Source organism: Theropithecus gelada, chromosome 15, assembly GCF_003255815.1.
Source record: "Theropithecus gelada isolate Dixy chromosome 15, Tgel_1.0, whole genome shotgun sequence".
Taxonomy (NCBI): Eukaryota; Metazoa; Chordata; class Mammalia; order Primates; family Cercopithecidae; genus Theropithecus; species Theropithecus gelada.
This window is the reverse complement of record NC_037683.1, coordinates 97,010,921-97,037,144: the sequence shown is the minus strand read 5'-3', so window position 1 is coordinate 97,037,144 and position 26,224 is coordinate 97,010,921. Positions and strand designations below refer to the sequence as shown.

Genomic DNA, 26,224 nt, shown 5'->3' with positions numbered 1-26,224 from the left:
GGTTTGGAGGAAGCAGAAACAGGTCTGTGCTTTTCAGTTCCTCAGGTGACTCTAACAGGCAGTGGAGGTTGAGAACCACTGCCTTCCTCAGTTTTTCCTCTGTTTCCTGGCACCATGACGGAGGGGAGGCCAAAGGGTAGTTCAGCTGTGGAGCAGCTGTGGGGGTCTGGCTTAAGTCTTTTGTCAAGGAATGTGCTTTGGCATTCATGATGGGGAGGGAGCTAGGACAGGGGCACGATCCAGCCAGAACGGATGCTTTTCAGCATGTCTAAGTCCCCATGGTCAAGGCCCTCGTTGCTTCCTTTCTGTCTCGGGAGTTTAGTTGGTGCCAGAGAGTACACGATGCCTTATCTTTCACCCCAACTGGAGCCACCTGACAGCCAGGGCTTTGTGTCACAAGCCTCAAACCCTCCACGGTGCCTGTCACATACAGTCTGGACTCACTACTAAGCACAATGGATTGGTTGATTTCTCCCTCCATATGGCAGGGGGACTTATCCAGCTGGATGTGTTCATTGGACAACTTCTAGTGCCTGGCCCCCAAATATGAGGGTTGATGTAAACCAAAGCCAGCCAGAAGCGACTCCAAATAGCTTGGCAAAGAGGAAAATCAAGGGCTCCATATTTTCTTAGGCAAGGGCCAGCCACCAAAACTGTCTTTTTTTCCACTGGCATGTAATTTATTTATTTATTTCCTTCCTTCCTTCCTTCCTTCCTTCCTTCCTTCCTTCCTTCCTTCCTTCCTTCCTTCCTTCCTTCCTTCCTCCCTCCCTCCCTCCCTCCCTCCCTCCCTCCCTCCCTCCCTCCCTCTCCCTTCCCTGCTTCCCCTTGCCCTCTCCTCCCCTCCCTTCCCCTCTCTTCTCCTCCCCTTCCCTCCCCTCTTCTTTTCTTTTCTTTCTTGATGGGGTCTCTCCATTGCCCAGGCAGGAGTACAGTGATGCAATCATAACAAACTTCTTGGCTTAAGCAGTCCTCCCACCTCAGTGCCCCCTGAGTAGCTGGGACTACATGTGCATGCCATCATGCCTGGCTAATTTATTTTTTTCACAGATGGGGTCCTCTATGTTGCCCGACCCGGCCTCAAACTCCTGGGCTCAAGTGATCCTCTCACTTGGCCTCTGGGGTCACTGGGATTACAGGCACAAGTCACTGCACCCAGCTGTAGTTCCTGAGTCAAATATGACATGCCCTGGTGAATAGAAACAGGTAAATTGGTTCTGAAACCCAATCTCTGGCCAGAGCGAACCAGTGGGCCCACAGGTGGCCACAGGGTGCCTGTTAGAGTCACCTGAGGAACTGAAAAGCACAGACCTGTTTCTGCTTCCTCCAAGGCCACTGAAGCAGCATCTGTCATAAGGGGCCCTGGTTTCACCTCTGAAAGCTCCACAGCTGACTCTGATGAGCAGCCAGGGGTGGGAGCCCCAGGGTAAGGTCCTGTGGCCCTGGTTGGGACCGAAGGATAAAGCATCTTTCTGGAGCACAGTACGGGGAAAGGCTCAAACCTGGCCCATGTTGGTCAGATTTTGGCCTGCACAGCTGGTGCCTGGGTAAGCTGCATGCCAGGAGGGCACCGGCACTTCTCACCTCCTGCTCCGCATCCCCCAGCCCTGCTGCTGCGGTGCTAGTGACGCATCACTGCCCTTTGGAAAGTTTCATTGCATGTCTTGGCCATAGCGGCTCTAGTGCTTTTTCTTCACCTGCCTAGTGTCCATTGCTGATGATTTTGCACAGGACGGCAAGCAGATGGACACGAGCCTAGGCTCATGGAGGTCTTTAGAGACCTTTGGTTCCTCTTTGTAGAATGAGGGCTACATTGGGTGGGTCAGCAAGTCTCTCTCTTCATTTGCTCGAGTTCCACATTGGCAACTTTGTGATGGATCGTGTACTTTTTATTCATCTTGAAATGACCCAATTTATATAAATATGTTTCTTTTTCAAAAACCGTCATGTCACTACTTTCAATGGAAAATGGACACTTACCTTACATAGAATGAAAGTAAAAACAGAAACAAGAACTAGATAAAGTGATTAAATTGTGGGGAGACCCCATGTCTGCCAGGGGTCTGAGCCTGCGGCTGCTCTCTGTTGAAAAGGAAGCTTGACAAGTGCTGGAGAGGGATGAAGACACTCATATGAAACAGACACTCCCCATGTCACAGACAGGCAGAGCAACAGAGAAATATAAGGGGGATCCCTTCTGATCACATGTGTCTAATTATTTAAAGCCACACCTGAAATCACTGACATCTGAAATCACATGCCTTGTATATTCCCAGCAGTGCTGCCACACACTTTGGTCTGACTGCTGAGATCTGTCTCCAGTTCTGATACTCTGCAAATTCACAGACAGGGTGGAGTAGGGCCTTCTCACATGATCTATGAGGACAGCTCCCCTACTGGAAAAACAATGTTTTTTTTCCCCGCTAAAATAATTGTTTTCAATCTTTATTCCACCAAAACGATGCTTTTTGTTATATCAAATTTTGTTGAGCTGGGCACTGTGTCTTATGCTTCAAATCCCAGCAACATGGGAGGCTGAGGCAGGAGGATCACTTGAGGCCAGGAGTTTGAGACCAGCCTGGGCAACATAGCAAGACACTGTATCTTAATTTTTTTTTTTTTGAGATGGAGTCTCCTGTCACCCAGGGTGGAGTGCAGTGGCGCTGTCTTGGCTCACTGCAAGCTCCGTCTCCTGGGTTCACCCCATTCTCCTGCCTCAGCCTCCTGAGTAGCTGGGACTACAGGCACCTGCCACCACGCCCGGCTAATTTTTTGTATTTTTAGTAGAGACAGGGTTTCACCATGTTAGCCAGGATGGTCTCCATCTCCTGACCTTGTGATCCGCCCATCTTGGCCTCCCAAAGTGCTGGGATTACAGGTGTGAGCCACCATGCCCGGCCTCTTAATTTTTTTTTTTTTTTTTAAAATTAGTTGGGCATGGTGGCGCATGCCTGTAGTCCTAGCTACTTGGGAGGCTGAGGTGGGAGGATCACTTGAGCCCAGGAGTTCAAACATGCAGTGGGCTATGATCATGCCACTGTACTCCAGCCTGGGTGACAGAGCAAGACCTCCTCTCTAAAAAAGAAAAAAAAAATTGTGTTGACCAAACTCTAATTTTTTAAAAATTGAAATGGAATCTCACTGTGTCACCCAGGCTGGAGTGCAGTGGCACAATCTTGGCTCACTGCAACCTTTGCCTCCTGAGTTCAAGCAATTTTCCTACCTCAGCCTCCTGAGTAACTGGGATTACCGGTGCCTGCCACCATACTCAGCTAATTTTTTACTTTTATTTTTACTAGCGACAGGGTTTTGCAATGTTGGGCAGGCTGGTCTTGAACTACTGACCTCAAGTAATCCACCTGCTTCAGCCTCCCAAAGTGCTGGGATTACAGGTGTGAGCCACCGCGCCTGGCCCAAACTCTACTTTTTAAGTAGCAGTTATGTAAGTTTCTACATTTAAATTACACACAGATACATAACACACAACCGCTCAGCGCAGAGCTGGTGATCAGCAGAGACAGTTCGAGTTGACATAATTTCAGGCGAAAGGCAAGAAACTTGGTATTGCTGCTGGTGAGTATGTTTGTATTACGCCATTTAAGGAACTGAACAAAGTTTGCTTGTTCTCCAATGACTACCTTTTGAGACCTTAGCTTAAGAAGTAAGCGGAGATCACACCACTGCACTCCAGCCTGGGCAACAGAGTGAGACTCCATCTCCAAAAAAAAAACAACAAAAAAAGCCACCACTCTGACCACAGGTCCAGGAGAGAGGATTAGGAGGTGTGTGGTGTGCTGGGTGGTGGGTGGATGATGTACATGTTTATACTTCCAACACCAATTTCCAGGGAATGTCAAGGACAGCCAAGTTTCATTTATTTGTGCACATACCGGCATGAGCAAGAATGTTCTAAACAATGTAACAATTTCCAGCATCGATTACAGAATTTCCTCTGATCATGTGATGAATTTAAACTTCAATTTAAGCTTGACTTTTAAAACTCCCCTTCTGCTTCCCGATGAACCAGCATAATCCCTAAAATTACACCCAAACAAGTCTGTCTTGATACATTGGGGTTTGTTTGCCTTTAGAAAAATTTAGAATCTAGTATGGGCAAGGTGGCTGGAACGAGGTTTGGGATGGCACAAATATTTATGCTTAATTTTGTGTGGACCACTGATACAAAATGATTCTCACTTCATTTTTAGAGTTTCCATAATTTTAGCAATTATCTCTGAAACATTTTTGTCCACACTTATTTGGATAAAGTTTTCTGGAGCTGCTGGGGGCTCTAGAGTCTCGAACTGGGACTGCAGTAATTCAGGGGGCATAAAATGTCCCTTTCTTTTGAGTAAGCGTCCAGAGATGACCTCAAACGACCCACTCAGATGGACCACCAGGAGCTGCATCTCAGCCCGCTTTGCTTCCTTTTCCGACTCCTCGCACTTCAGAGCTGCACCATCTTTTCCTTGTGTTAATATGTCTCTGTACATTTTCTTCAGGGCTGAACAGGCTAGAACCACATGCTGTCCCGAGGCTACATCTCTGTTTAAAAAAAGAAAAAAAAAAAAAAAGGAGGGAGGTTAATTTAAAAATATGAATGAAGACATTTAAAAATAACCTCTGTCAATTCTAGGTGCAGGACTCTAGTCCTACTTCCTGCCAGTGGAAGGCATTAGAAAGTGGTGGTTAAGCATCAGGCAGTACTAACTGAGTTAAAGATCTTCTGCTAGTAGTGAACAATCCTGGGTGAAGGGATTTACCTCTCTGATTGTCAGTTCATCATCTGTTAAATGGGGCTACCTAGCATACTTAGAGCTTTCATAAGGAAAACATTGTCCGAGATCTCTGATATACAGATGTGCTCAGGAAGTGTTGGTTCTGCTTTGATGGATGCCAGACGTTGCTCCGTCTCAGCGTGTGGAGACAGGGCTGCCAGCGCGCCCCTGTGCTATGCAAACAGCTAACTAAGCTCAGGTCCTCTGCAGGATGTTCAGGGATCTGCATTCTACAACTGGCTTCTCCCTATTCCTACTCCACAGTGTCTGGGGGAATTGCTAGGTGCAGAGCTGGAGAAAGCGGGAGAGAAGGGAGCATCAGCCTCTCTGTGGGCAAGGCGAGTAGAATATGAGAGGTTTCTAGGGACGCACTAAGGGAAAAACTGGAGCCAGAAACAGAGGCAGTGTGACACAGCACCAGTAAGGGGAAACCAGTGCAGCCAGAGACCACGCGGCTGCTGAGTGTGGGAGGCAGTCATCCTGGGGTCAGGACAGGACTCTGGAGTTAAGAGGTGGTGCATAAATTCTGACTTGGGGCTGGCTTAGGGATTCAGTATAAAGTTCTCTTCAGAATGAAAGTTCTGAAGGAAGGGGCCTCCCTTGCGGGTTTTTTTTTTTTTTTTTTTTTTTTTGCAGCCAATACATGATTAGCAAACATAAAAATGAAGCCATACTCCTTTTTATGACTATAAAATGACAGTACTGTAAAAATAGACTCTCATGAGTGCATTATGTTAGAGACCCAGGTAGGCAAAAGTTTTCAAACCTTGTAACCCTGAACCGTAAACCCCTAAATCAAAACTCAGCCCATGCAAAGACAGGGCTGCCAGCCATGTCAACGGGTGTGAAAAAAGCAAACTGAATTTTTGTTCATTTAAGTATATTCTAACTTCGTATGGCCCAGACGGTTTTAGATGAATAAAATATGACTTCACCTTAGAAAGGAAGATCCGTAACCCACTCCCTGCCTTTTCCTTATCCTTCTCCATGTCCCGACCAGGATACCACTGGGGTCAGACCCACAGATGGGTAGTGTTGGGGGGACCCTGTTTGCTCAGGGCCATGCTGCAGAGCTGGGCAATATGGACTCTAATCCTGGTGGCTAATTACCTGTTCACTCACAAATGACCTCAGGCCTTCCTGGTAGTCAAAGCTTGAAGTAAAGGGAGGAAAAATTGAAGACTCAGATAGGCAATAACAGGAGTGGTACCAGTGGACATTTTTTGAGCACTTACTATGTATTAGGTACTGTTCTACTGCCCACTCACCAACTCACTTACTTCTTACAATAATCTGTGGGTAGGAACTATATTAATTCCCATTTTACTAATGAAGAAACAGACTTATGGAAACCAAATGGCTGATCAAGGCTGCTAGCTAGTAGCTGTGGAGCTGTCTAGAAGGTGTGTCTCCAGAGCCGGATGAAGCTCCGTGCTGTCTGTAACTGGCTGAAATCGTTGTGGTTACTTGATAGAAGTGTAGTCAGTTTTTAGAATCCTTTACCATCAGTCAGCTGTGATTTCAGGAGTGCATTTTTCTTTTCCTATCTTTTCTGAGGGTTTTCTTTACTTGCTGGCTGTGGCTTATGCCAAGGCCCAGTGGTCTCTTACCTTAGTAAAATGTCATGCAAGTTACAGAGCCATGGAATCCGGTCCTGAAAAAAACAAAACAAAACCAAAAACCCAGACACAACGTGACTTCTCCAGGTATTGTTTGTTTGTAGAGAAACATAGTTATGTCATGTTCACAAATGTTAAGGTCCAGCGAAAGCTCAGTGGTGTGAGAAGCGGGCCGTGCACAAGGATGAGGGGCCAGCCCCTGGGCAGAAACATTTTCTTTTGACTGGTGTCAGTGGCTCTTTTCATAATAATAAAAATTGCCCTAAAGTACCAGTGTGTATCTCCCCATCTTAATCTCCCCATCTTAAATATGTCCTCCCTGGTTCTGATATGTTTACAAATCTTTTATTGTACTGCATGTATTCTTCAGGTACCTCTGATCTCAAATGCAGAGAGATACACACATAAACCCTTATGTCAGCTGTCCCCTGGTCCTGTTCTTCAAACCCTCCAAAGGACAAAATTCCCTTCAGATAAAAGTATTCCAAGAAATTTATATTTCTGCCAAAGAGAAGACAGAGGAAATTTACGTAGCACATGCTACAGTGTTTCACAAAGAAATCTTCCTGAGACAAGTAAATTCTCTCCTTCCTGGTGCAAATCCTGATTACTGGCCATAATGCATTGGAAAACAAAATGGAAAAACCTTTCTATTGTTGAAAATTTTAAACACACTGAAAAGCAGACAAAACAGTACAAAGCAAACCTCTATATTACCAATACCCAGCTTCAGCAAGTTTCTTTTGAGACGGAGTTTCGCTCTTGTTGCCCAGGCTGGAGTGCAGTGGCGTGATCTCGGCTCACTGCAACCTCTGCCTCCTGAGTTCAAGCAATTCTCCTGCCTCAGACTCCTGAGTAGCTGGGATTACAGGCATGCGCCACCATGCCTGGCTAATTAATTTTGTAGTTTTAGTAGAGACGGGGTTTCTCCATGTTGGTCAGGCTGGTCTCGAACTCCTGACCTCAGGTGATCCACCTGCCTCGGCCTCCCAAAGTTTTGGGATTACAGGCATGAGCCACCGTGCCCAGCTGGCTTCAGCTATTTTCAACCCACGATTAGTCTTGTTGTACGTATGCCCCCAACCACATCCCACATCCCAAATAATCCCATCCTAGATGATTTTGAAGCTGATTCCAGAAACATGATGTGCTTTTTAAAGTCCTTGCTTTTAGGCATTTGATTACTACCATTTAATTTAGAATTTTTGATTTTATATACTTGAGATGGGCCTATATTTTAAAAATATGGACCATATTAAATGTCAGTATCAAGGCTTTACTAACTTTATAAAATGAGTAGGATAGTTTTCTCTTTTGTCCTGTTCTTTCAAACAGCTTGTATATAATATATCATGTTTGATAAAACTCATCTGAAAAACCCCCTAGGCCTCGGGCCTTTTTTGAGGGGAGATCTTTGATTACAGATTCAGTTTCTTTAATGAGCACTGTATTGTATTCAGGTTTTCTATTCTTGATTCACTTTTGCTAGCTGCAACATTTATGATGGCAAGAAGAAACCACACTTAGACACCTGAGCCACCCTCCCTGCCTGCCCTTCCCATCTCTTACTGCATCCTCTTACTTGGCTAAAGAATAAGGAACCTGGTGGAAGCCAGGCGGCCACACAGCAGGAGCAGATTCAGCTCATTTCAGCCCAGCTTCCAGGCCTCCAGAACCTTGAACACAGTTCATATCTGTAGGTTACACTCTCTGTACAACGTAGTCACTTTTTATCACCTTTATCATTACTTCAAAGGAGTAACATAAACAATCCATGCCCTTACTGTAAATTATACAGCTCTCTGGACCTTCTGCTTCTTAGGCCAAATGCAGCACCAGAATGGTCACATTTTCACTGGGGAAAAAGCAGGTGTCCCTAAGCAGTGTCTGCCACTAGATCACTGCCATCCAACCCCATTTTCCCCACAGTATTGATATTTTTCATTGAAATATCCAATTTTGTCTAAGTCTTCAAATTTACTGGCATCAGGTTTTCCACATCTCTCTTTTTGTTATTCATCTCAATTGTGCTTCTTTCTTCTTGATCGGTCTCACTAGAGATCTATTTTTATTTTGTCAAACAACTAGCTTTTGCTCATAGTTTATTTTTTTCCATGACATAGCCCTCAGGAGATCCTGAGAACATGTGCCCAGTTTGTTTTCACTAGCATTCATTTCTATTATTTCTTGCATTTATTTTTTTCTACTTGAACTGAACAACTAGCTCATTACTTTTCATTCTTGTCATTTCCCAAAAATGCACTTAGAGGCTAGTTTCCCTCTAAGTAATGTTGTAATTGCATCCCACAAATTTTAATTGATAGTACTTTTGTTGTATATTACTTAATATTCTATAATTTCCATTATGATTTTTAACTTATAAATTATATGAATGTTAATTTAAAAAAATTTTTGCTTATTTTTAGAGTTCCCAACCATTTTGGTGATGTGTGTGCATTTTTACTATTGATTTTACAGTTCATTGTAAGTAAAAAATGTGAGTGGTATGATACTGATTCTTTGAAATTTGTGGCAATATTCTTTGTGGTCTGGTACATGTCAATTTTTGTAAATGTCCCACATGAACTTGAAAAGAATATTATTTTTCATTAATGCCTATGTCAGGCTTGATGCATTTATTCAAATCTTCTATATTCTTACTGATAATTTCTTTTGTCTACTTCATGTATCAATTTTTCAAGGTATTTAAAATTCCTCTATTAGACTGAGAAGTTGACAGTCCACCCTTCTGTCTTTGTGTGTGTTAGAAAATGTCTTTATTTTGTGCTTACTTGTGAATCAGATTTTGTTAGTTGATGAAGAATTCTTGGTTGCACGTTTTCAATAGTTTGAATAATTATTTCATTTTATTTGGGCCTTTGTTGAGAAGTCTCTTTTAGTGTATTAGGCAATCCTTTAGAAAATATATCTTATCTCTGGTAGCTTTAGGTAGGAAAAAGCCTCTTTGTCTTTGAGGGGCTGTGCAGTATTACTCTTGTCCTGCTCAGGACTTATTTTGCATATTCAGTGTGAGTACTCATACCCTGGAAAGGTGTTATTACCTATTTGAATATTGCCTTTCTCCTATTCTATTTACTTGGGTTCCTTTTAGCTATACGGGAAGTTTGACATTTTATCATACACATCTATTCATTTTTCTTGAGTATTTTCTGTTTAGCTCTCTTCTTCATCCTGGGTAATATGCTCCAATCTGCTTTTCTTCTAATTCACTAGTTCTCTCTTCAGCTGTATCTAGTTTATTGTTTAATCCATCTGTTGATTATTTTTTATTTCTAATATTTTTATTTCATTCTTTTTCAAATTTTCCTGTTCTTGTCTTCCATTTGATTCTATTATGTCTTGTTCTTGGAGTGCAACATCTTACTATTACTGTTTTTGCTGATTCTCTCTCATAGTGGTCCATTTTCCCATGCAGTTTATAGTTTTTGATTGTAGTTTCATCTTCAGCAAAATATTTTTTTTTTTCCTTTGTGAAGTCCTAAGTTTTGGAAACACTTTCACAGGCAGTTTCATCAATTCTAGAACAGTTTTATGTCAGTTTATAAGCTTGGTGCCTCTTTGTCATATAATGTGAATTTGGGTGTAGCAGGGGCTCAGGTTTCTCAAGGATCATTGTTTTTCCCCACCTGTGGCCCAGGGAGGCAGCTAGATTTTTTGCTCCTTTTGAATTCAGTGGGTGGCAATATTTTTAATCCTCATTCAAAGACAACCCTTATATAAGGACTTTATATTCTACTACTTGACATCAATGTTAACAACAAGACTTTATGTAAGATACTCAGGTCCAGTTCCATGCTTCATACAGGCTTACAATCTTATCTCCCATCTCTACAGGGTCATCAAAACCTCAGCCTCCTGCCCTCCTGGCTTTTACATAGTCCAAAAATGCAGGGGAGTGGGTTATTCTGGTTTAGTTCAGCCTTGCCACACTTTGATTTTGGCACATGAGATGTTCTCGTTTTGCCTTGGACTTTGGCAATTTTTATTTTCCTTTGATCTTTTCCATGAGGAGCCTTTTAAGCTCTCCAGCTCGGTAACCACCTTTAGCTCCTGGGTATCTCCCCTGGGCTCAGGACATTTCTTATTCAGAGTAATTTAACCTTCAGTAAGTGCAAGGTCATTCTACCAAGGCTATCACTTTGTGCTTAGCAAGTCAAAAACCCTCTAGTTATCTGGATCCACCCTTCATAGAAGGAAGAGGAGAATTAGAAATAATATTTCTTTTTCTTCATATCAAATAAAAGATTATTTTTAAAGCATTGCGTGCTAATGTAGGATTGAGGGTCCTGTAAGTTTACTAAACATAGAACTCTAAGACTTTACTTCCATGCACACACTATTTAACCAGAGATCACTTAGGAGTTCAAATGTAATAGCTACAAAAATCACAAAATGTACAGATCAAATGATGACAGTCACAATTTACACAAATTATAATCTAAATGTCAATAACTACATAATTAACATAAATCAATACTCAAATCACAACAGTTACTGTCATGTATGTACTTAAGAGCTGAAATGTACTTAACAAACGAAACATCTGTTTATGTTAGCAGTTGTCTGGGGGGTGTATTTAGTGGAACAAGTGTGGTTTTTTGTAAACGCAGTAACAAGATGATGAGGCTTACCAGCTCCATATTTGCAGACCACATGGTCAATTTTTATAAACGTCCCACATATACTTGAAAATAATATGTGTTATTTACTTTTCATTAATGCCTATGTCAGATTTGATGCGTTTATTCAAATCTTCTATATCCTTCTCATGATTTCTTTTGTCTGCTTGATGTATAAATTTTCAAGAAAGGTTTTTGAAATTCCTCCATTAGACTGAAAAGTTGACGGTCTGCCCTTCTGTCTTTGTGTATGTCAGAAAATGTCTTTATTTTGTGGTTAATAAAGCAAAAACTAAAGTTATTAACGTTAGAATATATGAGGAGACTTTATGTGCTCTTGGAGAAGAGTGTAGATATTTAATGCTTATTATTGGCAAGGTTTTCTAGGACATCCTACTAAAAAACTAGATGTTCTGGACACTCTGTGAAGAGAAAAAAAGTTGGACAGTCTACATTTATGCAACTTGAAACCACCATTGCAATTCAGTGTTTTCTGAGCTTATGGTGGGGAATGGGGAAGAAGGCTGTCAAGGATTATAGGCTACAGGGATAATTAGCTGGACTGACTCAGCTCTGCAGTATTTTTTGATGGAAAATTGCCCCTGGGGAGAAGCTGCCCCTTCAAGCACAAATTTGGATTTCCACTTTCCTTTATCCATTTATAAGTGCTTATTGTGTGTGTAGGGAGACCCAGCCACTGTTCTGGGTGCTTTTGGTCCAATACCCTAGACATGATCACTCTAAGTTTGACTAATTCCTAAGGTACCATTTGAACTCATCTTTCTAAATTCCTTTCTTTCTCTTATTCCCCTTGTAATTAGCCAAGCTTTTCTACCACATTTATGGGCTAATGAAGATGAAAAAGACAATACTGCTTACATCAGCTTTTTTTTTTTTTTTTTTAAAAACAACCTTCTTGTATATATTTTCTAAAACAGCTCCTCTGACAGACTGTTGTAATGAAAGAAGGCACTGGGTCTTGAAGCCTCCCACATTAGCAGGAGGTTCTACTTCCCACTCTGGGATTCAATCTTATAAAAACGTGGCACATATTGGCCCACAGGAAGGGAAACAGTGGCCACATACTTGACAAAAAGGTAGAATAAGCATTTAGGGGACTGATTTCTAACCCCGGAGTATGTTTTACATGAAAATGGAGGCATCTGCCTTCAAATCGTAGAAATTATGTCAAGTTCTATAAAGCTATGAGTCAAAGGATTTATCTTCTTAGAGAAAATGAGGGCCACAGTGAGGTGCTTTCCTAAGGACTTGGAAAAGAAGGAAATACGATTGTTCTCTAAGTGTTAAATTTAAAGATCAACAGTTAAAAGGAAGGGGCAGAGATGTGTAAGGTCACGTGAAGGAGTTAGAGTGACTCCCAGGCTAGCAAGGCATCACTGTGATTCAACTTAATATTTTCACATACCTAGAGGAAGCATGTCTGTCCCAGACAGGCTGGGCAGGCAGGAAGGCCAGAGCAGGGCACTGTAGATTGAAATGTGAAGCACTGTCCAGCGGACATGGAGCCTTGGCCACTGGCCTGTGAACATCATATTCTCATTAGCAAGCCTTTTCCTACTAACGCGTGGTCTCGCACCACCAGATTCTTTGGTCTTAACTCTCCCATGTTCACTAAGAAACCTCTGATTGTATGTTGGCTTCTGAAAATGTGGGTACTAATGTGATTGTTACAGGCCACGTAACGGTAGTATTTCTTTTGGTACATTAATCAACTGGCATTTTGATTTATGCAGGAACTTGTAAACCTGATTAGTAGGGGTCTCACATGAGAGATGAATCCATATTCAATGTGTTGACAATATCAAGGGGGCTGGGCCTGCAAGACAGAGAGCCAGCCCTGAAGTCCCAGTTGGGTAGTCAACCAGCCTTTTCCAAGGTGTTCCCCTTGTCACTGTAGAAGTCTCTGGCTGGGACTTTAAGACTTTACTTAAGACTAGTGCTGTGAGCTGCGGATCTCCATTCAGCAAGAAGAATGCTTTAGAAGAGGAAGTGATTGGAAAGTTCTTGGGGCTGAATGCTAATTTACATGATCACATATCTACTTAGAGTTAAGGGGCAATTCGAACTATGAATTAGGACCAACTCAGAGATGAAATACACAGAACAAAAATACTTTTTTTTTTGGCATGAGTAAATGTTCATAATGAGTTTGGGGTGAACCAAAGAGAGAGGACAATTTGTTTAAATACGAGAATTTCTTTCTTATTAGCACAGGCACAAACTTGCATTTTGCTCTTTTGCTCAGATTATACATTCTGCCATTCCATCTGCACAAATATTTCTGTTTGCTGGTGCTGTGGAAATGGAGATCAATCTCTGTATTATTTTATGGCTTAGGAAGCAAATACACTTTTCATTAAGCTGAGTGTTGACTATCTTATTCATTATACTTTCTATGTGCCTGAAATATTTCATAAGAATGAAAAAAATTAAAAATTACAGAAAACATATTTGGGTAATAAGTTTTCTATCTTGCATACAAATAAATAGAGCTTTACTTTGAATACATGTTTTTTCATTGTTTTAATAGTGCCTTAATGGATGATTTAGTCAATAATAAAGCACATTGCTTCATCTAGTCATAATAAAATTTTTCAGAATCTCAACTATGAAAGCCATAATAAATATAAAACTATTTAAACAAAAATAGGTGCTTTTAGACATCCGCCCTATCGGAATTTATGGCAGACCAGACTAATGACCATGTACTGTGTGCATCAGTCATAAAAACAATAGGGAGGGTTGGAAATAAAACAGCAGCACTTTGAACGTGATTCCTGAAATTTCCAAATAGTGAATCATAATTCAATGATTATGAACTTTCCTTGGAGGCTCCCATGAAGCCACAAGGAGAAAGGTTTTTCCAAAGCAGCGCCAGTGTGGAAATTCAAGTTCTAGTGCCTGACCTGCTTCAAGCCAGGGCACCATGCCAGTGCCGTCATGACCCTTTCAGTCAGTGCCTCAAACATCCTTAAGGCCTAACCCCTATCATGGATGCGCTTGCGGGGAACTGCCCCTCTCCTGCTGTCACTCTCACCCTCTCTCTGACCCTTTTCTTTCCATTTAACCAACCTTGATTCACTGCTTGTGAATCATTTGTTTAATGGTTGGATGATCAGGGCCTTTAACACAGTAGGAAAAGTATGATCTTTGAAGTCAGAAAGACTCCCCTTGCTGTGTGGCTTTGCTCAAGTTACTTAATTTCTCTATGCCTCTCTTTGTTCATTTGTAAAGTTGGGATCGTATATAATTCATTGAGCTGCTTTGGGATTTAAATAAGAAAAGGAATAAACTATTTTTTGATTGATTTAACAGTTGAAATAAACAGTACTTATTTCCAACTCTGAATTTTTGAGTTTAAATTCACGAATTTCATAGGCACTGGGCCTTAATTCCACAAACACTAAATGTTAATACATGCAAAGCACCATACTGAGTGAGCACTGGGGATAAATATGAATGGTGTGGTTCCTATCCTCAAAGGGAAGAGGCAAATGAGTAAATAATCTATTAAGTTACTTGCAGGGCAGTGATGAGGGCTGTAGGAGATATACTAAGAAGGGCTGTGATAACACAGCAGGAGGACAGGCCATATTTTTTTTTTTTTTTTTTTTGAGACGGAGTCTCACTCTGTCGCCCAGGCTGGAGTGCAGTGGTGCGATCTCGGCTCACTGCAAGCTCCACCTCCTGGGTTCACGCCATTCTCCCGCCTCAGCCTCCCGAGTAGCTGGGACTACAGATGCCCGCCACCATGCCCGGCTAATTTTGTTTTTGTATTTTTAGTAGAGACAGGGTTTCACCATGTTAGCCAGGATGGTCTTGAACTCCTGACCTCGTGATCTGCCTGCCTCGGCCTCCCAAAGTGCTGGGATTACAGGCATGAGCCACTGCGCTCGGAGGACAGGCCAATCTTGATCAGGCCTTGGAAACAGTAGGCCTTGGAAAGAGTAAATCTTGAAGGATAAAGAGAATTTCAAGACCTTGACTGGCCTGCTAAGGAGTGTGGACCTTATTGTAAGGGTGCTAGGAAGGACCTAGACACATGAGCTCCAAATTTTATGCTCATAATGAAGAAAGGGGGCAATTGAGATCTCTCTACAGTGAAGAAATTGGAACAAGGTGATATTAGAACAAATTCACTAAGCTCTGCGCCTTCCAAACAGTTACTGTGGACAATATAATAAATTATGAAAATCAAACACACACACACAAGTCTTAGGGGAAAGAGATGAGACAATCCAAATTAGCATCTCTGCCTATGGCTCTGATGTTCAAGGTTTTCACACTCCAGATCAAGCTTGTACAACCCACAGCCCGCAAGCCCTACTGCGGCTTTGAATGTGGCCCAACATAAATTCGTAAACTTTCTTAAAACATTATGAGATTTTTTTTTTTGCGATTTTTTTTTTTTTTTGCTCATCAGCTATTGTTAGTGTTAGTGTATTTTATGTGTGGCCCAAGACAATTCTTCTTCCAATGTGGCCCAGGGAAGCCAAACAACTGGACACCCCTGTTCTAGATAGTCCCTACATGCAAGGATGGGGAAGGCAGTGCACTCCCGACTCCCAGCCCAGTGCTCGGAGGTGAGCACAATGAATGCTCCAAGAAGGGTTAAATCAGAATGTCATGAGGCTAGAGAAAGCTTTCTTGGCCTATGGAAACATCTCGAGAAATTAAGTGTCTTTTGGCAGGGAATGATGGGTAGAGAACAGATAATGGTAGCATATGTGTGGAGAGAGACGGAAGGAAGGTGGGAAGTAGGAATGGCGGGGAGATGGGAGTGTTTTACCTGACGCAAAAGTATATAGAATGTTATATACTGACCACCCTCCAAAAAGAAAGAATAATAATTCCAAAATTCAATTAATAGATATTTTTGGAAGATGAGACTAAGGGTGATATAGTTTATGAAAAATTTTTTAGTACTTTCCAAATTTTCTATACAGGGCAAATATTACAATTATAATCAGGAGATTTTTTTTTCAGGATTTTTTTTTCTTTTCCAAAAAAACCCTCTTTTTAAAATAGACTTTGAAGTTGAAGTCTACTCAGTTGTCACTGCAGGCTCAGATTGGACACTGAGGGCCGGGCGCCTAGGGGAGACTCACTGACGAGCAGCTTTGAAATTCTTTATTATTAATATCATGATAATGCTAATAATTTATCACAGCTTGGGTAGACTGTTTCTAGACTGGCACTGTCCAACACAGCTTTCTGCAATGATGTTCTATAGCTGTGCTGCCCAATAAGGTAGCCACTAGCCACTCACGGCTACTGAGCTTTTGAAATGTGGCTGGTATAACCCAGGGACTAGATTTTACATTTCATCTATTTTAATTAATTTGCATGTATTTTTTTCAGACAGGGTCTCACTCTGTTCCTCCAGGCTGGAGTGCAGTGGTGCAATTACAGCTCACTGTACCCTCGAACTCCCGAGCTGACGCCATCCTCCCACCTCAGTCTCCCCAGTAGCTGGGACTACAGGCATGCACCACTGGCTATTTTATTTTTATTTTTATTTTTGTAGAGACAGGGACTTGCTATGTTGCCCAGGCTGGTCTCAAGCTCCTAGCCTTCAGCCTCTGCCTCCCAGAGTGCTGGAATTATAGGCTTGAGCCACTGAGCCTGGCCTAATTAATTTACATTTAAATAGCCTGAGGGAGCCCTTAACATGTTCCACTCAGACTGCAGCTTTGAGCCCTCTGAACACAAAACTCTCCCTACATCCTCCCTAGATTCTTTCTCAAGGGAGAACCAGGGCCTCTGCCTTGAACATGGACACGCTTTGATCCATCCACAGGGGGCTTTCCTCAGCTCTGTAGCATGGGGAGAGTGTGCGGAGGGTGGGGACCGGTTACCACGGCAACCAGGAGCTGTGTTGGTGCCAGCACAGCTGTGACCCATATCGTCAGTCTTAGACTCATTGGATTCTTATCAAGAATGAAAATCATCTGTCATTCTACCTCTTAAGAATGTAAACCATCTGTCGTTCTACCTCCTCCTCTCTCTATTTTGCTTATCTCTAAGGTCTGGCTAGCTTGTAGTTTTTTTTTCTGAAAAAATTTAGTAAGTAGCTTGTGTTTCTTCCAGTAATCTTTTCTCCTGTACATAAATTTCTCTTCTGAATTCTACCCCCCAATCCATACAGTCCACTTAACAAGCATCACTTGTGAAGAAGAGGAAGATTACAGAAATTCCATTTTAAAATCTATCAATTTTGGTTGCTTTGTTATTTAACTTACCTTTTATTTGCAGTCACCAAACAGAAACCTAAAATAACACTGGCACAGTCACATTTTATACACTCCCTTAGAAATGGTTTGTTATTGGTGTATATATATGATTTATGTTGTGTGTGTATGGTTAGTAATAATAATTTTAAAACGTGATATTTGTTGAATGCTATAGGCACTTTTCTGTGCATATTTTTTGTATTATCTCATTTAATACTCCCAAGAAGCCAATCAAATAGATCCTGTTAACATTCCTACCTCACAGGAGAAAAATGGGGCACAGAGAGACTAAGCCCTTTGTCAAGGTCATACAAGCCTGGTGGTGGAACTAGGTTGCCTATGTTTATTATCTCTAGTTTAGTATCAACATGATTACTACTCTCTTTTATTACTACTCTGTTATACTATTATTACTCTCATTATTATTACTCTCTTTTATAGTTCTGTTGCCCTATCTTCTAAAATCAAATGTTGCAAACCTGTGATGATTCCAGGCCCGAACCTCTACAAACTCAAGCTGCATCCCCAATAACAAAGAGAAGTGCACTCTTGGGGTGCTCTAGAAAGACCTAATAATGGTTTAATGGCTCAAGGCACAAAAAAGAAAAGATAGTGAGCTAGGGAAAGGACACCTGGGGGTGAGCCCAGCCCCACTGAAAGTGAAAACAACAGTGTTGGTCTGTGGCCAGTTCCATTCGTTCTTGCTCTTTGGACACACTTAGTGCGTGGCCCCAGCCTTTGACCTGCCCTCATCTCTCCTGAGTTACGGCCAGTTATGCCAGTGAGGACAGTTTGTAACTCTGGTGTGAGACACTCTAGGGGATGGCCTTACAGCCTGCACACAGGAGAGTGCTGTTCATCCACTCATTCACTCGAAAACATGCCACAACTATTTTGTGATGTTTACTATGCATCAGGCCCGGGGGGTACAATGGTTAACAGGAACAGCCACAGTCCCTGCCCTTTTAGGGGTAAAGTCTAGTTGCAGAGACAAACATTAATCAAATTCTCAGACCGTCAGTTGTTGAGCTGCCACAGGGACAAGTGCAACAGTGAAATGGCACCATGAGAGTCCCTCATGGAGGTTTCACCTCCCTGTGGAAGTGGCATGGGTGCTGAGAACAAAGGATGAGAAGGGCTAGCTCAGGGAAGAAGGGAACAGGGATACAAAGGCCCCATGGGAGAAGTGTTTCAGTGGGAGGGACTGGAAGAGGCCAGGGTGCTCCCGTGGAGATGGCGGGGGGCTGCATGGTTTCGAAAGAGGCTGGAGCCATATGGAGGCCACGCCACGCATGCTTAGCAGTGTAGGTGTTTGGTCTTGATCCTGAGGTTAGTGGGAAGCCTCTACCGGGTCATAGGCATGACCAGATTTGAGTTTTCAACGATCACTCTGGCTTTGGGGTGAATGCCAGAGTATGGTGATGGTGGCAGGCTGACAGCACCTGGGAAGAGATGAGGACTTCCCCATGTATGAGGCACAGGGAGCCTCTGCCCTCTCAGGAATTACATTCTGCAGGTTAAAATCCCACAACAAGGTGTTCTGGCAGAACCTGTTCAGGCTGGGGCAGAGGGTGGCAGTGTTCCTGGGCCCGAGTTCAGACAGTTGTTCAGGACTGGAGCTAACATACGTAGAGGATCTACTGGGCACCTGGCTCTCTGAAGCCCCTGTACAGTGACCTTAGGACTCAGGAACTCTACTGCACCAAGTGCTGTAGAGATCTCATCCTGTCACCCAGGTGGAACACGTGTGATGGACACAGACAGCAACTGTTACCTGGTCATCGAGCGGTATCCCTTTTCCCATCTTCTTTCGATTTTCCTCCGGGTGATAGTCATCAGCATCATAGAATTTCCATCCCAGCTTTAAGAACAAAGTGAAAGGGTGTATGTGGCAGGCAGATGGGCCAATGTGACAGTCATTGTGGGGTTACTAACAGGCAGGTGTAGAAACAATACCACCTGCTGGTTCCCATCAACCCCAAGGACAACCCCCAGGAGGGAAGCACCTTGTCATGCCGTTTCACAGCCCCCACGACTGGGGCCGCCACAGCCTCCTTTAATTCATTACCTTTTTGTGTGTGTGTGAGACAGAGTCTCACTCTGTCGCCAGCCTGGAGTACAGTGGCTCAATCTCGGCTCACTGCAACCTCCGCCTCCCGGGTTCAAGTGATTCTCCTGCTTCAGCCTCCCGAGCAGCTGGGACTACAGGCACACGCCACCATGCCCGGCTAATTTTTGTATTTTCAGTAGAGACGGGGTTTCACTGTGTTGATCCGCCCACCTCGGCCTCCCAAAGTGCTGGGATTACAGGCCTGAGCCACCGCACCCTGCCTATTCATCGCTATTTGTAATCACCAAGGAGAAAAATGAAATTGCTCCAATGGGGTTCAAAGCCATGTGGAAGTGTCCGTACAAAGCAGAAAAAAGAGATGCAAGGAGACCAGAACACAATGGGACACGCACTTGGAAGGCATTAGGACAGGTTACTAACCTCAGATGCCAGCAGGGCGCCCACGGTGGATCTGTGGAGAGGACACAGATGTTCCCATTACTGCCCTGCCCAATGTGTGGAGCTTCCTCTTGTGCAAGGATGTCTGGGAAAGGGACGGCTGTCCTAGCAGGAATTTAAACACCAATCACGGTGTAATCCTAAAGCAGTGATGCCCGTGACCCTGGAGTCTGGAGATTGGCCTTAGCTGATCCCCGCGAATGTCAATGAAGAAATAATTAGTTAACACTATTTTTTTCTCAAAAGGCGATATATAAGATCTCATTAAACCCAAGATTTTTCTTCAGTAATCAGTTTTTGGTCCCTGTTGCATAATTTTGTGTGTGTGTGTGTGGGGGGAATGTTGAATTCATAAAGTCATCAAATTCTGTTGAGAATATTGAGTGGAGGGGTCTGATGGAGGATTTAATCTCTAGCAGCACCCATGTAAAGTTCAGGGCACTCATAAAAGCATAAAAACATTTTTGGAGTTTAAAAGAGACACACTCCTAAAATAAAGGACATGGGTCAGTATCTCACGGATCACCAGCACTTGTTAAGACTGGGAGTTAAACGTTCTCTGTGCAGAGCATTTGGTAACGATCTGTCCATACTCTACCAGGCAGCATGTGCTAGTGAAAGGGGCTCGGGACTCGGGACTGGAGATGGGGCCACAGTTGCCTTCTGCCACTAAATGACTGAGTGCTCCCAGCCCAGTCACCTGTTCCTTTAAACCTCAGTTTTCTCACCTGTAAAACAAGGGATCTGAGCCACACAATGTATCCATCCACCTAAATTTCATTTGTTTATTGAGCACCTACCCAGGATGTAATGGTAAGCTCACTGAGACATGGCCTTAGCCATCCTAAACAGTCTAGTACCACAGGGTAGGGGTGGAGGCCAGCAGACAATGACCCATATAAGTGCTTTCTTGCTTTCAGTGTTTAGTGTTGCCCAAATGCCGATTATTTAAGCACCATCTTCGTAATTTTTTACCTATCTCCATACTGTTTTATCATGCCCTCTTAAATTTTGCATATCACCTCAACATTTTGATGTTTTTATTTAATTGCTTCGCTTTTAAAAATTAAATAAGTGTGTTAAAGAAGGAAACTTTCTTTCATTCCCTTACACAAGAAGCTATCATCACTTGCCTTGAACAGAAGGCACCTGAAAAGCTGTATGTAATGAAAACAGAACAATGTGATTAAATTCTAGCTGGACACTGTTGCCTAACAAAGGTCCTCTTTCTTTCACCAAAAAGCCATCAGAGAGGTGTTAGACACACTTGTACCAAACTGAGATCTGCTCCTTGATGTAACCAAAGGATTGCGAGAGCAATGAAACCTTTCCCGTTATGTTCATTCTATTGAAGGCTGCTCAGCGAGACATGCACCCTATGGATGAACAGACCATCCCGGCCAATCTCCACGGCTGGTGAAGCCAGAAGTATGCATCGCAGAAATCACACTTAAGACCAAGTTAGGTTGGGCGCGGTGGCTAACGCCTATAATCCCAGCACTTTGGGAGGCTGAGGCAGGTGGACTTTGGGAGGCTGAGGTAGGCGGATCACTTGAGGCCAGGAGTTTGGGACCAGCCCGGCCAACATAGCAAAACCCCGTTTCCACTAAGAATACAAAACTGAGCTGGGCGTGGTGGCACACACCTGTAACCCCAGTTACTCCGGAGGCTGAGGCATGAGAATCGCTTGAACTCAGGAGGCAGAGGTTGCAGTGAGCTGAGCTCACACCATTGTACTCCAGCCTGGGCGACAGAGTGAGAGTCTGTCTCAAAAAACAAAACACCACCACCACCACCAACAACAAAAAGACCAAGTTACATTAGCTGTGAATGAATATGCCATCCAGTACTCATAATCTGAAAGTAGAGCTAAAGAGATGTGGGTGAAGACTGTCAGGAAGAAGATGGGAAACGAAAAACCACTGTCTGGACTCTTGAATATGCACCAAAGACCCTGGCAGAAATAAGGCACCGTGCTGGGCCCCAAAATACTGGTCAGACCCAGGATTACAAATCAAGATTTGGGGTCTATAGGTCTCCCAGTGAGTTGGTCTAAATCAGGAGCAAGGGACTTAAAAAGACAACACAGGCCAATGGGGGAGAAGGAAGGGATGCAGAATCAATGAGAAAGACATTCAAAAGGTCTGAGCTTGTTTCATCAGCAAAGAGAAGGAAACCTGGGAGGAGATGTTAAGGGTGGCTTCACTAAGACTGTGAAAATATAAAGAAAACTAACAACACTGCCACCTATTCAAATGCCTGCCATCTTCCATCCATTTATTCATTCATGAAGTCATCAAGTATTTAGTGAGTACCTACAAAATGCCAGGAACTGTTCTAGACACATGTATCAGTAAACAAAAAAGAAAATGATCCTCTACATTCAGGTGGGGGAAGACAGTAACAAACTGAGTACTTGAGGTCACTGTGTTTTAACAGTGTTATAAATGGAGTCTTTCTGTTTTGAGACTATTGTTTTCTTCAGCCATTACGCATGACAAATATTTTTCTAAATGTTATGGAGTATAATTTTAAAATCCTGTAGGGCTTCAATAGGGGTTCACAAAGTCACTAAAGAACTTGATGTTGCTACATCCAATGATGAATATAATCAAGTCTCAGTCTTTTTATTACTCAGCTAGTCAATAACATTGAACACATCTCCCTGACGCTGAGCCACCAGAAGGCCCCAGGGTTCAGTTCTTGGCCAGCTTTTTATCTATACACACCCCTTTGGTGATCTCAACACCTTAGGTCTTTAAGTACACCCACACAACAATGATTCCCACCGTCAGATCTAAAGTCCCTCTCCTCTGAACTTCAGACTTGGACATCCAACCACCATCCACTTGATGACTGACTGGCTGGTGAAACTCACTATATCCCACACTGAGATTCTGAGGTTGTCTTCCAAATCTGCTCTATCTACTGATTCCCCATCGCAGTTTGAGGCAACTCCCTCCTTCCAATTACCCAGGCCTAAAATCTTTTTTTTTTTTTTTTGAGACGGAGTCTCGCTCTGTCGCCCAGGCTGGAGTGCAGTGGCCGATCTCAGCTCACTGCAAGCTCCGCCTCCTGGGTTCACGCCATTCTCCTGCCTCAGCTTCCCCAGTAGCTGGGACTACAGGCACCTGCCACCTCGCCCGGCTAGTTTTTTGTATTTTTTGAGTAGAGATGGGGTTTCACCGTGTTAGCCAGGATGGTCTCGATCTCCTGACCTCGTGATCCACCTGTCTCGGCCTCCCAAAGTGCTGGAATCACAGGCTTGAGCCACCGCGCCCGGCTGGCCTAAAATCTTGAATCATCCTTGACTTCTCTCTCATCTTCTTACACCCCACATCCAGTCCACAAACACATCTTTCTGACTCCGCCTTCAAAATATTGCCAGCATATGACCACATCTCTTCAACTGCATTGTTTCTGACTTCATCTCCCATCATGCTTCCCCTCACTCAGCCACAATGGCTTCCTTCCTGCTCTTTAAAGAAGCCAAGCCTTAGCCGGGCATGGTGGCTCACGCCTGTAATCCCTGCACTTTGGGAGGCCGAGACGCGTGGATCACCTGAGGTCAGGAGTTTGAGACCAGCCTCGCCAACATGATGAAACCCCATCTCTACTAAAAACACAAAAAATTAGCTGGGCATGGTGGCGGGCACCTATAATCCCAGCTACTCTGGAGGCTGAGGCAGGGGAATTGCTTGAACTCGGGAGGCGGAGGTGGCAGTGAGTGAGCTGAGATTCCACTACTGCACTCCAGCCTGGGCAACAGGAGTGAAGCTCCATCTCAAAAAAAAAAAAAAAAAAAAAAAAAGAAGCCAAGCCTCAGAACCTTTGCATCTGCCATTCCCTCTGCCTCTCCTGCCCTTTGCTCAGCTATCCACATGGCGGACTCCTCAAGTCTTGCAGGTCTTTGCTCAAATGCCACTCCCCCAGAGGAGCCTTCCCTGACCACTCCGCCTGGCACCCTTTATTCCGCTTACTCCAGAGCATCTCACCAATTCACACACTACATATATTCATTTACTCTGTCTCCTATGCCAGAATGTAAATCCTTTGAGGGCAGGGATTTTATCTGTCCTGTTCACTATATGACAATGACATAGAGTAAGGATTGAGCTCAATAATTACTGAGTACATGAATATCACAAGCTATACATCATAGGGATTAGACCCCCCTCAACTGATCCAAGACTCAGAAGGGTACATGAATTACCCAAGCTCACATAGCCAGACAGCAACAGAACCAAGACCTAGGGCTCTTCACTCCTGTTACATCACACGATGGCAATGATTTTACATTCTCCAACTGATTCAAATCATATGGCAGCTAGGGATTTGGGGCTCCATGTTTTATTTCAATTTCAGTTCAAGATTTCTTTTCTTTGTGGCTAAGAACCCTACAGCAATTTTGGAAAGCAAAACCCATCTACCTGGAGTAAGTCTTTACACCTGACTACACGGGCCACAACATGGGCCGTTCCTGATTCAGAAAGTTCTAGAAGGGTCCTATGGGCCCTTGAAGGTTATAATGTTTTAGGTGATCAAGTTCTATCCTTTGCTGCCTGTGGTCGAATGCTGCAGCAGCTGTCTTTTCTGATAAAAGGGCACGGTTAGACTTTGGTTTAAACAGGAAGCCAAATGTTAACTCCTCAATCTCCAAGTTAGCACACTGGGCTACCTGTGTGGTTTCCACAATTCTCTCCTTTCTTTCCAAACCTTCAGGAGCTACTCTCCATATTAACGCTGTCTCCTTCCGGGTTAAGCTGATGAAAGGAAGGGGAAAACGATTCACTTCACAAAATCTAATCGGAGAAGTCCAGGGCCTCACAGGAGGAGGCCGCTGTGTGTTCAGATGGCCAAAGGTCCGTGAGAGCCTGGGCCGTGGTTTGCGTCCTCTTGCTAGAGGCCGTGCACCCTCCCGCCTAGCCCCGACGAGGCGCCCGGAAACCGAGCCCCGCGCCGCTCGCTAGGCCTCCACTGCGCGGCCCCGCAGCCGCCTCTTCAGGAGCGGCTTCCTCCCTGAGCATGCGGTCGCTGCAGCCTCCCTGTCTTAGAGCGGGAACCCTGGGCTCGGATGCGGTCCCAGGATGGGCGCTCTGCTAGCAGGCTGGAGGGCGGGGAGAGTGCGCGCAGCCGCGGGCCTCGGTTTCTTCATCTGCAAAGGGAAGGGTGGGGGGTCCCCACGACCCCATTTCACCGGCAGGGACGGCGACACGTCCGGCCTCCGCCGCGCCCGCAACGTCTCTCCCGGGCGCCCCCCGCCCTCTCCCGGACCTACTTCCCCGAGCCGCTCACGCCCATCACCAGCAACGCGCCGGGCGCCGCCATGACCCGAGCCTGGCTCCTTCCAGTCACCTTCCGGGCCCTGCCGTCCCCGGCCTTCCCGGCGCCCGAGGGGCGGAGCCGCTCCCGCCCAGGCAGGGCGAGTGAGGGCTGTGCCCCTCTGCGCTCCCCCGGTTTCCCCGCGCCCCTTTTCCATGCTTTCCGCCTCCCTTTCCCAACCTCCCCATCTCTCTCTCCTGCCCCTTCTTTTCCTCTCCCCTCCCCTCCCCTCCCTCTTTCCTCTTCCCGGAAGTGAAGCGCGCGCCCGGCCTGGCACTGGCGTCTCCCTGGGCTGCCCATAGTCGCCCAAAGCCCCGCCACCTGTCTTCCTACTGTCCTGGCCCCTCTTGGTTCCAGAAGAGCCTCACCCTGGCAGGCCGGATCGTCATCCACCCACGGAAAGCATTCATTCATTCATTTATAAAAATGTTTTATAGAAAGAATAAACGGAAAATAAGACTCATAGTTTCCCACACCAGGCAGCAATAAGCAGCACTTCCTAAAACGACACCCCTTTCCCCGCGCCCCCGCGTAGGTAGATGGGTATGAATATTTTGTAAAACTGGGATCAGGCCGTACACAGCGTTTTGTAATCTGGCCTTTTGTCACAATAATAAATGGCGGCCATCTTTTGGTGTCAAACTTAAGGTTGAGGGTTGACCATAGCAGGGTATGTCATGGCTGTGTGGCTCTGCTATTAAATCCAGCTCTGGTTGGGACTTTAAGAGGACGGAGCTCCACTTTAAAATGTCCATTTGCTTTAAAACAATGTGTTAATTATCTGTCGTTTGAACTATTTGATTAAAAGCACTTCTAACTGCATTTGGCATCACCTCCTTTGGTCTTTTGCATTTGGCATCACCTCCTTTGGTCTTTTGTTAACCAAGGTCGTAGGTATTACTCTGTGTCCTAGAAAACAATAAAAGTGACATAAAAGCATTTATCTAATGAATAGTTCAATTACTCCTGCACTGCCTTTGTTTTTCATATACTTAGCTTGAGTAGATGAGATTTCAATCTGGATGGGAGCTGTACAGATGAAGAAATTGAGGCTTGGAGAGACAGGTCTTACGACTCAGTTATGGTCAATACTCATTTCTTG

The 26,224-nt window shown here is 44.2% G+C and overlaps 1 protein-coding gene across 5 annotated transcripts; it reads right to left on the bottom strand.

Moving 5' to 3' along the window:
* Positions 1–3,854: 3,854 nt before the first annotated feature.
* IDNK (IDNK, gluconokinase) lies at positions 3,855–25,249 on the bottom strand. Of its 5 annotated transcripts, XM_025359759.1 has the most exons (6): positions 25,096–25,249; positions 20,934–21,563; positions 19,783–19,813; positions 19,066–19,152; positions 6,389–6,432; positions 3,855–4,545 (listed from the first exon to the last, which is right to left on the bottom strand). In XM_025359759.1, exons 4-6 carry the CDS (start codon positions 19,093–19,095, stop codon positions 4,194–4,196), a joined length of 426 nt encoding a protein of 141 aa, XP_025215544.1. In that variant the 5' UTR covers positions 19,096–19,152; positions 19,783–19,813; positions 20,934–21,563; positions 25,096–25,249; the 3' UTR covers positions 3,855–4,193. The 5 variants fall into 5 exon arrangements, with proteins under 5 accessions (XP_025215544.1, XP_025215546.1, XP_025215547.1 ...); XM_025359761.1 differs by lacking the exon at positions 20,934–21,563 and having other exon boundaries at positions 19,783–19,987; positions 25,079–25,249; XM_025359762.1 differs by lacking the exon at positions 20,934–21,563 and having other exon boundaries at positions 19,783–19,885; positions 25,079–25,249.
* Positions 25,250–26,224: the final 975 nt, after the last annotated feature.